The 12,832-nt window shown below is 40.6% G+C and overlaps 3 protein-coding genes across 12 annotated transcripts in view; all 3 read left to right on the top strand.

The window, feature by feature from the left end:
• Positions 1-3,692, top strand: part of LOC118418970 (C-Jun-amino-terminal kinase-interacting protein 4-like) — a 28,600-nt gene extending 24,908 nt beyond the window's left edge. For 9 of the 10 annotated variants that reach the window (XM_035825130.1, XM_035825128.1, XM_035825129.1 and 6 more), the window contains 2 exons: positions 646-774; positions 1,292-3,692. In XM_035825130.1, the coding sequence (XP_035681023.1) occupies positions 646-774; positions 1,292-1,431 (269 nt within the window). In that variant the 3' untranslated portion in view covers positions 1,432-3,692. The remainder of the gene's footprint in view (positions 1-645; positions 775-1,291) is intronic. The other variant, XM_035825133.1, reaches the window with a different exon arrangement.
• A 585-nt stretch (positions 3,693-4,277) lies between these two features.
• Positions 4,278-9,700, top strand: LOC118419723 (adhesive plaque matrix protein 2-like). Its single transcript, XM_035826254.1, has 5 exons — positions 4,278-4,449; positions 4,955-5,078; positions 7,433-7,618; positions 8,140-8,253; positions 8,846-9,700. Exons 2-5 carry the CDS (start codon positions 5,021-5,023, stop codon positions 8,914-8,916), a joined length of 429 nt encoding a protein of 142 aa, XP_035682147.1. The 5' UTR covers positions 4,278-4,449; positions 4,955-5,020; the 3' UTR covers positions 8,917-9,700.
• Positions 9,701-9,798: 98 nt separating this feature from the next.
• LOC118419722 lies at positions 9,799-12,784 on the top strand. Its single transcript, XM_035826252.1, has 4 exons — positions 9,799-10,276; positions 10,865-10,982; positions 11,423-11,517; positions 11,672-12,784. The coding sequence occupies exons 1-4, from the start codon at positions 9,998-10,000 to the stop codon at positions 12,458-12,460; spliced, it is 1,281 nt and encodes a 426-aa protein (XP_035682145.1). The 5' UTR covers positions 9,799-9,997; the 3' UTR covers positions 12,461-12,784.
• Positions 12,785-12,832: the final 48 nt, after the last annotated feature.

Here is a 12,832-nt window from a genome sequence, read left to right as displayed (position 1 = left end):
TGCGGACATTTCTTTACATGCCCTTGATTGGTTCACATTTCATGTTTCAAGCTTTGTTTAGTCATCCATGGAATATCTGGCTGATGTGCACTGTCCAGAGATAGCTCGGAAATCTTCAGTATTCCTCCTCTGTCCCATTTTAAACAAGTAGAGACCCCAATCTACAGTTAGTACAGTACCAATCCTCCACTGTGTCTGCTTGACAAGCAGTTTTTCTGGCTTTAAAACTTTATTTTGTTGAGTTGTGTGAAGAAATTTCCATGGAAATAAGCATTATTGAGCTGAAATCAATCTTTGCATACTTTATACATTGATGAAATAGAAAATGTTATCACCTGCATATTTGTCAAGTACTAGTCATAAACTATAGAGAAGAGTAGGGGTGACCCCGTGTGCTTAGCTAAAGCAGTGAGCTGTAGAGAAGCCACATTGCACTACTAGCTACTGAAAAATGTGATGCTTTGTCCTCAATCTCAGGTTCATCCACTTTACCTTTATCTTATCGTTTTTTACTAGTTGTAAACACAATGTAAAAGATTGTGTCCACTACAATTTACCAATGGGTGCATCCAGTAACATACCAATTACATATTTGTCAAGTCTTTTAGCAGGACAGAAGTGTGATGTATGTTATGTTTGTTGTAGGCATAGCTGCAGGCCTGAGTGCTGCCACCATGCCCAGTCCCCAGCCTGAGCCCAGTAAAACAGCACAGGGGAGCAGTAAGAACGTGCTGGTCATCAGTGGTGGAGAGGGCTACATCGACTTCAGAGTAGGTCTGTATCAACAAGAGTCTCATTCTCATTCTCATACACATTCTCTTATTACTTTTAACGATGTTTGATCTAGTGAGATGTGTAGCTTGTAAATGAATGTTGTATTGCCATAAGTCACACCAATTCAACTTCTCAGTCCTCAGATTTTTGCAGTAAATAAACCGTGCAGGGAGATGAAAGATTAGAATAGAGAAGAAATAGGCATCCTGAGTGTGTTTGATCCAAATGCTACCACAGGAACTATAATATGCCAGGCTTGTTAGCATGTTCAAAGTTTGATAATGTGTTTTTTTAACTTTTAATGCATTGTTGGATACTAAAACTGTAACAAGTACTACAGAAAGACAAGGGCTTCCTTCATTTATATGTGGCAGAATATTAGCATTGTAAGGTTGATCTGTGAAATATTTTTTCTATATTTTTTTAATTAGAAAAAAAGTATCGTCAAATCTTAGCACCCCAAATTAAGTATGATCTAAGAAAACAATGACCTTTAAACCATGTCTGCCCTCCCTAGGTGATGAAGATGATGATGAGCCTGCCCCCAGTGGACCAGGAACAGGAGCGTTTGGCGACATGTCTCCCATGGCCAAGCCTTCAATATCAAAGGGAGAACGTAGCCATCTCATCGTGTGGCAGATAGCTAACGCTGAGTAATACCAACGACTTACAACTCTAGCTGCAAGGACAAAAATCTAGCTAACGGCTTCTTGCCAAATGTTGCTCCAAACTCTGGCAGTATATACGTAAATCTTCCTTGCCACGTTAGTGTACAAATCGAGGTTCCTTGAATGAACTGTTTCTATTAAATCGTTGTTAGGAATGAGTAAATATTTGCAACGAAACAACGTTCAGTGTCTTCGGGTAAGAAAAAACATGGAAAGAAAATGGATGAGAAAAACAGCTAGGCCTTGTAGTCACTAGTCCTTGTGTCAAAAAGAAGACTAGGTTCATAATATTGCAGCTATGCTTGTTCTTGTACTCTGGCTGCAAAAGTTTGTGCACAGAGAATTGTACCATTGCCACATACATTGTACATGTAGCATGTCAAAATGAAACTGCTTTATGACCTCACACCATCTTTAATTTGTTGGGCTTTCTAAACTGTACCATGCTGAACTTCTACTGTTTGTTTCTGATGGGAGTTGTTTTTTTTTATTTTGCATCAATTATGAATTGGGCATTGCTTGTAATGATTGTTTTTTGTACTCATTACAATTGTAGTATAGTCACCTGATGAGATTTTAAAGCTTACATGTATAGCAAAGTGAATGAAGGGTCCTCAGTGTGAAGAGGTCGGTTGTGATAAATGTTTTTATGTTTAATAAATAGGTCCTGTATTTAGCATTCAGAACACAGGTCTGGATTGAAAATATGTCAGAAGTGAAAACAATGGCAGATTCAGCTGCAGAAGATTTAGCTGCCATGGAATGTATTAACTATGACCCATGTTTTAGTTCTTATGACAGCAATTCACCTGCGCTGTTAAACATTCTATTTTTGCAGTTCTTTAGGGTTGCAGTCAAACCCTAGGGTTATGAATTGTAATGATACAAGTATGTTTTAAGGTAGCTTGACAGAAACATGATTGTTTGTCACACATCTGGACTTATCTAACACATACTCGGTAGAATGATATCTCTGGCCTGTAGTTTAAAGCTCTGCCAATGCATTTGTGCAAACCTGTGCACATTTTGAATGACCACAACAAAAATTTCTCAATGCTAAACCTATAACTGACTGGATGGTGAAATATGATCAGACCTTGCTCCATGTTAAAAGTTTGTTACTCTGGTCTGTTGACTGACTCAGAGTATACTGGTATATATTTATATGTATATGGTATTGCAGAGTTATAATTTATGCTAATGTTTAATCATATGGAATATTACTTTGCAAGTATCCTGACTCTTAATAGATATTCTTTTGGGTTGTGCAAAGGAAGATTGCATTTGGCGGTTTGGTAGTAGTTCCTGTAGCTGGAAAAGGTGCAGCCACGTTATTCAGGCCACATTAATTGTTCCAGTCTTTTGAAGTTGGATGTTTAACTTTATGGAGGTCATGACAGAAACATCTATTGGCAAGGACCCATAACAACCTTCCCCTCCACAAGAATGTTGAAGTATGTATGTCTAACTAACCTGTATCCAGAACTGTATAAAAAATGTTGGTAATTTTCTGGCAATGAAAGTGACCAGGCCCTCACTATACACAACTTTCAGACAACTCTGTCTTCCACTATTTTTCCATTTTGTACAAAATCTGCTGGGTTGACAGACTTGAGTTTGACATTGTTTTTTTTGTTTTTTGTTTTGTTTCCTGGCATCAATGAGCAAATGAGATCACATCCTCCACAGTTCTTTATCACGATCAAGTAAAGTTAAGATTACGGCAAGGAAACAGTCCCATACTGTAAACGTCTTCAACTTGTACCAATCTGGAAAGTTTCTCAACAAAGTTTGTCATCTAAGATAACATGAACAATTCCATCCATATTTATGATTAACCATGTTAACAATGTCATGCTAAAGCAACTTTTGTGTCAAGTTGTACATGTCCTGTAACATTTCTGCTTTGTATTTTAGTGATTAACTAGAAAGCTTGTTTTGGAATATGAAGGCCTGGGTACCACTTTTCAGAAAAGGAATTTTCATACCAGCTACATTGTATGTTATTGAACTCAGCTGCTATATGATACAAATGTATTAACTGTATGTTTTCACTCAGGCCTTGGTAGTGCAGAAAATTATGTGGTTGTCTGCGGAGATGTTAGATGTTCATTACTGATTGGTTGATGGGAAAGAAGAGTGTTTCAGCCTAGCCAATAAGTGAGATCGTAACACCAGGTTTTAATGGTGTTTGTTCAGCCGATGGTGCAGTCTTTTTTGCCAATCCAGTAAAAGCAGTGGTGCTTCATATTGGTGTTTGTGTCGTGTTGTTGCTGTGTCACGAAAATATTTTCCGTATTTATAGTTGATTAGAAAGAGCTATTAAGGCCTTGTAAGAAGTTAAACCGCAAGGATATCTTAAGTGTACGTACCTCGGGAATATATCAGGCAAAAACGGCTAATTTAAAGAAATCTATTACGATAATCTATTATGATAGACCTTTTTGAAATTCACTATTCGCCGTTTTAATGGTGACTCTAGCTATATATGTAGCACATCGGAATTATTAGAGATAAACGAACAGAGATCTACAGTGACCATTCCTGTCCCGTCACAACAATAGTAACTTAATTGAGCCCACGCCGCAATAAACTAATACCATGATGATTTTTTTTCAGCCTACAAAATTAGAATTTTTTTTTAGTCTACCAGCAATCTTTCTTTTAATTTCATTTGGCAAATTGCAGTCGCTTGTTTTGAGCTCTGCATTTGCATCTTAAGTAAATCCTTGCACGTTCGCAAGTATACACAGTAGCTGAAAAGAGGTAAACGAGGAAAACACAGCAGGCCTAGTCTACACAACAGCTGCTTCCCCAACGCACACAATGCGTCACCATGCTGTCCTCCCCTAGGTTTTATCCAGTAATGGCATCGCCTGGAACTATTTTCAGCCTCCTGTTTATCACATACCCAAGAGGAATTTGACCTGGCCAGACGTACATGTACTAAGACTTCATTATCATCTTGTTCTTCACTGTTGACATCTCAGCAGAGAGTCTACTCAAGGTAAGAATTCTGATATCATCCTACGTATAACATTAGTGATGACATTGCTAGCATTTTACAGGTAAATGATTTTTAGATCGAGATGTTTAAGGTCATTGCAGGATTTCATGACGTTTCCATTGTGATATATATACATCGCCACATCTACCCTTGTGACGACGGTAATACAGATTTTCAACAGCAAAACTATCCAAGGGTCTATTCGTGGAGAAAACATGTTATTCTTGATGTATTACATAAGGGGCCATGTATGGTGTAACTGTAAGAATATACTCTACCACATCATCATAACATTTGTAATTAGGCACAGGGTTTGAACATTTCGATTCTATTTGTGCTTTATTCACAGAATTGATAAATTGTAGCGATTGAAGCATGTCAAGAATACAATAGCAGTACGCATTTTCTGGTGCGAATTGAATGTAAAGAATGCCTGTCTTTGCGTGAGTACCCCCTGACAAAACAACAGTGCCTTGACCCGTTCCCCCGCTCTGTTCTTATCTAGATTGTGCAGTTCCTCAAGCTTCCGTACGTGCATATTGTGTCTGGGGTTGAAGAGAGCAGACAATAGATGAACACCATGGCATCAACATGGACGTTCGCCGTGCTTCTCTTATTGGGAACCGTCTGTAAGTTCATCTTTATACGTATAAATCTGTGCATGAAGGTAACATGGGCGCTGCGTGCAATGGAGGCTCTGTGCACAGTCTGTGTGTTTATGTCTCAGAAGCTGTTTATGATGTTTGGCATTCAGGGCGTGACGCAGTCGCCCACGCTATCTCCTTTGTAAAATGTCAAACGTATCATGTGTAGGGTGACAATGACCTTTCAAGACTATTCCTCATAGGAGATTTTCAATCGATCCTTAGAAGGCATATCTATGTATTCGTAATTTAGACATTGCCATTGACCGGGATAATCATATCTTCAAGCAGATGTAGGGTATAGCGTGTTTTACGTGTATTGCTTTTCGCTTTTGTGCGTTTTTCTAGTATCCATTTTCACCTCTAAGGGCATGTTAACTGATGAAAACAAAATGCCACGAAACAGACCGAACCCGACATCAGCTTGGAGATGGAAATAATCCGTTTACCTGACGGACTAGCTTACGTTCGTGAGAACGTCACCTTAAAGGAGCCCCTAAAAACGCAGCCGGAAGGCGCGAGTTCCGGAGTAGTTCCTGTGTGGGTGGGCGGTGGTTGGGATACCAGACGATTTTGTTTTCCTTGTGGTCGAATTTTCAGCTGTGATTTTCAACTTGAATTGCACACTCAAAGTGATTCATCTGCAGTACATGATGTACATGACATTCTACAGGGGGTGTCGAGCCTACATCTTATCAACTGCTTCAGGCGACAGCAATGCCTTAGTTATTGGATTGTCTGTAAGAAACTGATAAGTGCATATGCATCGTATTATTAGCAAGGTATTAATGACATTAAAATGAACTTGAATATGCATCATGTGATAGACTCGTCCAGGCAAGTTAACGACTTCTAAATAATGAGTCGTAATGCGCGTAAAAGTAGTCGCTTGCTCATCAGAGACAATTCGTTACGTTTTATTAATGAGTGCAGAAGAACACTGTGTGACATCAAGTGGGGAACACAAGAACCTATTTTTTTTTATTACAAATCAGAAACAAATGAAATGTAGTGGCGAATCCGACAGCGATGAAATGAAACTGGTGTGACCTCATAACAAAACCTGTTCATCCTTCTTTTTCATCATTTTTATCATTTCTTACTTATATTTTTTCTTACTATCGTTTCTTGACTGTATATCTTTACCATTTATATATGTGGATTACACGTAAAAATAGACGTATGTTCATCACGTATACTGGCGATGCAATCAACCGGGAGACCATTTCAGGAATGCCCGGTGTGACGTGAACGTTGTTGCCCCCTGCCCTCTGGAGTTGTTGCCAATGGCTTGTTTTCAACTTAGTCGAGTTCCCACAGAATTAGGCGTGTACCCATGGTTTTATTCAACAAAAGCATTTGTTATGAGTAGTGAACCGCGCAGCGGACAAGTTTTGTTGTTGAGGCGGGGAAGACAGTAAACTTCAGGCATCGAGGATAATCTATCAAAACAATTACTAAAAGAAATGATTTAATCATTTAGTAGAAAGTTGTGTCTATATGGAAAGGAAATGGCGTCGACTGAGGATGGTTGTCATATTTTGCATGATGTTATACAAGTTCTGTGATTTGGTTCATGGATAAGAAGTTTTATGAGAAAGTCACAGTTTCCAAAACGCTTAGTTGCGTACATTTTACAGCTATTTATGCCTAAGCATATGTCATTGTACGGGCTAGTTAGAATATACACATGATATATATACTCTAGAATATGACGTTTTTCTACACAGCATATTGGAAAAATCGTTGCTCAATATTGTATATAGTACGTATGTGTATATGTACACAACATCCGACTTATACTAAAGATGACAAAGATCACAAAAAGCATATTTTCATCATCCTCGCACATCCGGTTTACACCGATGAGGTACAGTACATAGTACATACAGTTTTTCCGGTATGATCTGTCACAGAAAGTGTATTAGCATTCGGATCGAAGATTGACGAAAAGATTGTGACAATCATCTTTTAAATTACAACTATGGATCAGTTTACCAAAATGCAATGGCCTAGTGGGTAGAGTGTTCGCCTTGCATTGGGTAGGTCGTGAGTTCGATCCCCGGCCGAGTCATACCAAAGACCTTGAAAATGGTACATGCTGCACTCTCACTCTTAGCACTCAGCACTCGGGAAAGAGTATGGAAGTTGAACACACACCACTACCAGTGGACTAGCCCCCTGTTGTAGTGATTGCGTTGCGTGGCCCAGGGCTAAGGAAACAGAGATGGGCGCCGCCCTATGCGCCATCAGGCGCGGGAAGGGTTTAACTTAACTTATACCAAAATGCTGGTCATTGTGATGTAAACCCTTCCTTTTCCGACCAACCCATATTGCAGGTGTGAGCCTGGCGGCACCCCGTGAGAACGACACGAAGAACCCCTGTAAGGGCGACACGGAGGAGAAGGTGTGGAAGGGGTGCCGGGTAGCCGAGGGGCGCAAGTACTGCGAGTGTGGCAAGGTCACGGCCTGCGACAACCCCTACAAGTTCAAGAGCGAGAGGGAATGCATGAAGGACCTGTTCAGTACGTACAAGTTTTTTTCTTTTTTCTTTTTCTTCTGTTTTACTCAATAAGTCTATGCTACGTCATCACAGTTGTGTGCGGCAGCTGACATGTGAGCGGTTGAGCACCACACTTTTTTTTAGCATCCTTCATGGCGATTTGTGTGTACATGACCTATATAATCTCAGGTGAAAGCTGCAGGTGGAATGAATGCCTTAGGATTATTTAAGCCCAAGAATCATTGTCATGTCCTCAAGTTAAGACAGTTGACAGAGTGCAGTTGTAGAATGGCGCCTTACAGTGTCGGACTTGGAGGTATCAAGGTGTACAAAGTTATGCATCATGAATACAGGGCAGAAATATGTGCTATAGTTATAGTTTACTAGCTGCTTTATGATATTTTGGCGGTACCTTCTTCTAATATTTAAACGATGCAAGCATTTAAATGGCGGAGAAATCATAATGACAGAATTCGTTCATTTCGTTCGGTCGTTCGTTTATCCATTTATCAATTCCTTTGCTATGATTTATTTCACTCCTAGGTGACGTTTGCAACCCGAACCCCTGTAAGAACGGCGGGCGCTGCTCCCAGAAGGGGAAGCAGTACGCCTGTCTGTGCTCTAACACTGGCTTCTACGGACGGAGATGCCACAAGGGTACGTACTAGCACAATAACATGGATAATTCTGTTAACGTTGTTCAAATGTTCAATGCTTCATTCAGTAAGTAAGTATCTCGCGGGTATAAACCCGAATTCCGCTGTGGCATATATTGTCACAGTAGACTGGGATCCAGGAGAATCCGGCGGCCTATTGACTAAACATCAAAGTTTCAAACAACACAACAAAAGATTTTTATAACACTTTAAATTTGCTGTGCTGTGTACTACTCAAGAGTGTGTAACAGCACCTTAGTCTATTGCTACCTGCAATTCATTGTACAGAGTGGGTTCACTTCATTTGCATAACATCGACAAGAAAGTTCCCCTAAACCATAAAAGTTCACAAGTTCACAACTACATTAATTGTAGTAATAAATGTTTCAAACTTCCACCACGGAAAATATGTTATGACATTATGGAGGATTTGAATAATTGTGTTGTTAATTGTATTTAATGTTCTCGAAAGTTGATTGATTTAAGTAAATAAAACTGATGATTGTTTCACTATAACCTTTAGAAGGCCTTGTCAAACTGTTCCAAATTTTCTAGAAAAGTGAGCTTGATGTTGATTCGTGTCTCCCCTGCAGCCTGCCCGGAGCCCGGCTCTTTCCTCATGATGTCTCCCCGCTTCCCTGTGGACTGTATCCACGTGGGTTAGAGTTCCCAGCGCCACCTACCGCTGCAGTACCGCGCTGGGGTGACAGGCGTGCGTGGTGTTAGCAAACCTTTTTCTCTTGAAAACGCTTCAAGTTTTAATAGCAACTTTGAAGAATTTGCTTCAACTCTCATCCAGAAAAGCAGCTGTAGTTGTAAGCCTACAAAATATACTAATGTGATAAGTAAATAAGCTAAGTAAACGTGCTAAATAAACGTGCCAATATTTACAACAAAACCTCACGATCGAGACTGTATGAAATGTTAATATGTCTTATTGCAATGTGCTTATGGTGTTGAGCATTCTCGACGCAATTTATGTAATTGAAACGCGCTACTCATAGAAAGCAGACATTTGGTTGGTTAAGACTCAAGACGGCGTTTGTACTCACGTGATTATGACGTATGTCCGACATGTTGGATGGTTAATGTGTACATGTTTTTATAGTGACGCAATTATGAAGTTAATGCAACTGTATAATTCCAATGGTCAACAACCGACCTGCATGGCAAATGTGAAGCCACGTGTTGAAATCTTGCTTACCCACTGTGGGAAAGTAAGCGACATGATATGGACTTTTGAGCAACCTCAATCCACCAGGAGGATCAGTGACGCGTCATTTGATCATACACTCTTGTCCTGTCCGACATTCGTTTCCATTCAATAATTATCTCATGTTTTTAAGATGATGAATGGTCTCTTGCCAAGGCACCATCCTAGATTGGATGGCATAATATACTTTGCAGTTGTTGTTTTGTTTTTTAAATAAAGTAACAAGCTGTTAAAAGAGTTTACATACTTTGTGATTTATCTCCGTAGTTCACATGTAAATCCATGGTCGGCTTGTACAATCCCCGGATCCGGCGATATCTGAACGTAGACGAATGCACGGGATGAGAACGAACTAGAGGAATTAAGCCAGTTTAACTTGCCTATTCATCCGTCGGCTACTGGACGGAATACGCCATCATAAGTAACCAAAACATAAACAATGTGGGACACAACCCGGGGTTAAAGGTCAGTAATTGCACACGGGTCCCACAGATCACCCGAGGCTCACAAGATTCTCCCACTGCAGAAAAAAATGGCACGTTTGCTGAAGGTTCGATGCAGAGAAACTTTTCTAAAGGGAGGTCCTCCCACGATATGGCAAGCTCGCTTGAGCGACTTGGCGCCAGTAACCGGGCGCACCTATCATACCTTCGATACGAATGCAGGTGAATCTGTTCCTGACCCCCTGACCTTCATTCGGCAAAATGGCGCACAATTCACGGTATACAGTGTGGACTTCGACCAGCGATTACTCGGGATGGTTAAAGTGACGGAAGGGATCGACATTTTGAAGGCACCATTTCTGTATCAGGTATTTGCCTGTTCATTTTAATTCTTTCACTTTAATCAGTAAAGTACTGTACCTACCAGATTTCTAATCGCGGTGGCCAATTTTACTCCTCTGCCGGCTAAACTCCTTCCCCAGCTTATGTTACTGTTTTATGCCACCGGAGGAATCTGCTTGGAGATTACCAGATTTCCGTTTCATTACAAAAGTGAACCATCCATGTGATTACTCTCCAAGCAGAGGTTAGGCTCCGGCTGTTTTTTTAACGTTTTTTTAGTCGTTTTCATCGGGCTTTTTATTTTGTCATTTTTCTTGAAGTACGCCAGGTTTGACACAGCAAGATATAAAGAAAATAGAAAGCCCGATAAAAACGACTAAAAACGTTAAAAAACAGCCGGAGCCTAACCTCTGCTTGGAGAGTACCATGTGATAGTTTCCGGAACTTCTCGATCATATCGCGATCGTCTTCAAGAAATCTCATCTTAAAACTGCGTAACGACGAAAAAGCTTCTTATCTTTTCAATGTGTAGCTATATAAACCATGTTCACAATGTCGTACAAAGGTGAAATGAAGTACATACTTATTTGTACATAATGATTCTTAAAACACAGGCACAGCGCGAACACGCAGAGGAGTTGTTGCTCGTCCCGTTTGATGTGCTGCCGGCAGTAGCAGACGCGATGACGGAAACATTGTCCGGGGTTAAAAACGTTTTCCTGCATAACACTGGCAAGTACAGGTGCCAATTACCACCAGATCTGCTAGAGTAGGTGACTATTCAACGTTATCCATTTATGCCACAAGAGAGTCTGTTTTTCCGTCGGACTTTTGGTTCCTGCATTTCTCTTAGATTCGACGCAGCCATTCTAACATATTAACATATGGTTCACAAAGAAATGAAATTGCAATGCTTTACCGATGGTTGTAATGATTTTCTATCTCTGGCTATATACTTTATTGATGTGCGCTGTATAGACCGTTGTGGCTTCACCCTGATATAATGGCTGTAACAAGTACCTACTTGTATATCACATTACATGATTAATTAATTGATTAATTGCTGTGTGTTGTGTAGGTCGTCGTGGCTCCACGGTAATGTGATGGTTGTAACAATTATCTAAATCTCATTACATGCTTGATTAATTAATTGATTGCCGTGTACTATGTAGGTCGTTGCGGCTCCACCCTGATGTGCAAAGCTATGGGCGTGATCGATCAGGTGCTCGCCGTGTCAGAGCCTGACATCTTCACGGTCACCTTTGAGGTAAGGAATGATTTCCTTAACTTTGACTTTATTGACGATGATACAAGTCATTACATGGGTCTGCCTAGGCAGCTTTGGGCTGGTAGCGGCACTTTACAATAAAAATTACTGTGTAATAACAAAAGTCTGATCTTATCTTTTTGTCCCCACACAGCGTGCTTGCGCCAGGGATGTTCCATTAACTCCTCATGAAGAGGAGGAAGTTATCACGGTGCTGAGATGTAGCGTCATCCTGCTCAACTTCTACCTGCACCAAAACCACTCGGCAAAGGCCCTCATCTGCTACAAGCTCCGCAGCGAGTCAATTTTCATCGCTGACCTCATACAGAAAGCTGTTCCGGAGTCGAAGACAATCTTCATGTACAGGGACCTTCCTAACTTTTATGACTCCACGCTTCACGTTGATTTCGGCGGTAGCTATTGGCGCTACTTTTTCCAGACGGTGACGAGGTATGATGTATTATTTCGTGTTCCCACGATAAAAGATCACCACCCGTACTTCAGGTTTGCTGCGGAGCACCCACGCATGGTCTCATGTCCTGTTCAGCACGGCATTCCTTTTATTAACGTCTCACTTTGGATTCTGCAGATGCAAAAAGCTTTTGATCTGATACAAGAAGACACTGGAAACTTCTTCCATGCGTCCCTCACCTTCAAACATCTTTTGGAACACAAAGAAAGAATCGTCGTCAAGGTTCTAGAAAACATCGGCGTGCATGTTTCACCCGATACGGACAGTTCCAGAGTCAGGGGGGTGTTTGGTGTAGATAGTCAGAAAGGAAACTTCATGGAAGGTAAGAGAGGAAGAGGAGCTGTTAGGAGTTCCTGGGTGGGCAGCTGGGATAATAGCTTGTTTTCGACTGTTCTAGCACATTTTAATGGAGATGTTGATGAACCGGATTTCATCTTGCCAAATACCACTATGATCGCCGATTCATTTTAATTGCGGCCTTGAGGCCGGAATTCATTGAAGGTTGCAGAAATCTGTTCAATATGCACTGTAACTAAGAAGTGGAGAGAAAACGTTGCAAAGACGTTTCTGTACTTTTGATGATGTTTTAGCTGCACTCCCGTCCCCTGAGTACATAGACTAGCTGAGAAACAAACTGACCAACCAAAATCCAATAGAATAGGAATCGAACCCAAGATGTAAGCCTGAAGCGAAAATCACCTGTCCCCGATCACTCAACACCTGTACACAAAACTGTATAATACTTACATTTCTTCAAGTTCAGACTCTACACTCAAATAAAAGATATTAACTTGTACAAATTGAAATTACACCGCAAAAGTCTGTACTCTTTACAATTCTCAT

The sequence above is a fragment of the Branchiostoma floridae genome, chromosome 7 (assembly GCF_000003815.2).
Source record: "Branchiostoma floridae strain S238N-H82 chromosome 7, Bfl_VNyyK, whole genome shotgun sequence".
Lineage (NCBI taxonomy): Eukaryota > Metazoa > Chordata > Leptocardii > Amphioxiformes > Branchiostomatidae > Branchiostoma > Branchiostoma floridae.
Note: the sequence above shows the minus strand (reverse complement) of the source record. Positions and strands in the feature narration are given on the sequence as shown.

What these genes read in the sequence shown, in the direction of transcription:
- LOC118419722 (XM_035826252.1), top strand. Translation starts at nt 9,998, where the DNA reads ATGGCACGTTTGCTGAAGGTTCGATGCAGAGAAACTTTTCTAAAGGGA. An exon ending in AGGCACCATTTCTGTATCAG is followed by an intron (nt 10,277 to 10,864) that starts GTATTTGCCTGT and finishes CTTAAAACACAG; the next exon opens with GCACAGCGCGAACACGCAGA. An exon ending in TCTTCACGGTCACCTTTGAG is followed by an intron (nt 11,518 to 11,671) that starts GTAAGGAATGAT and finishes GTCCCCACACAG; the next exon opens with CGTGCTTGCGCCAGGGATGT.
- LOC118419723 (XM_035826254.1), top strand. Translation starts at nt 5,021, where the DNA reads ATGAACACCATGGCATCAACATGGACGTTCGCCGTGCTTCTCTTATTG. An exon ending in TCTCTTATTGGGAACCGTCT is followed by an intron (nt 5,079 to 7,432) that starts GTAAGTTCATCT and finishes CCCATATTGCAG; the next exon opens with GTGTGAGCCTGGCGGCACCC. An exon ending in ATGCATGAAGGACCTGTTCA is followed by an intron (nt 7,619 to 8,139) that starts GTACGTACAAGT and finishes TTTCACTCCTAG; the next exon opens with GTGACGTTTGCAACCCGAAC.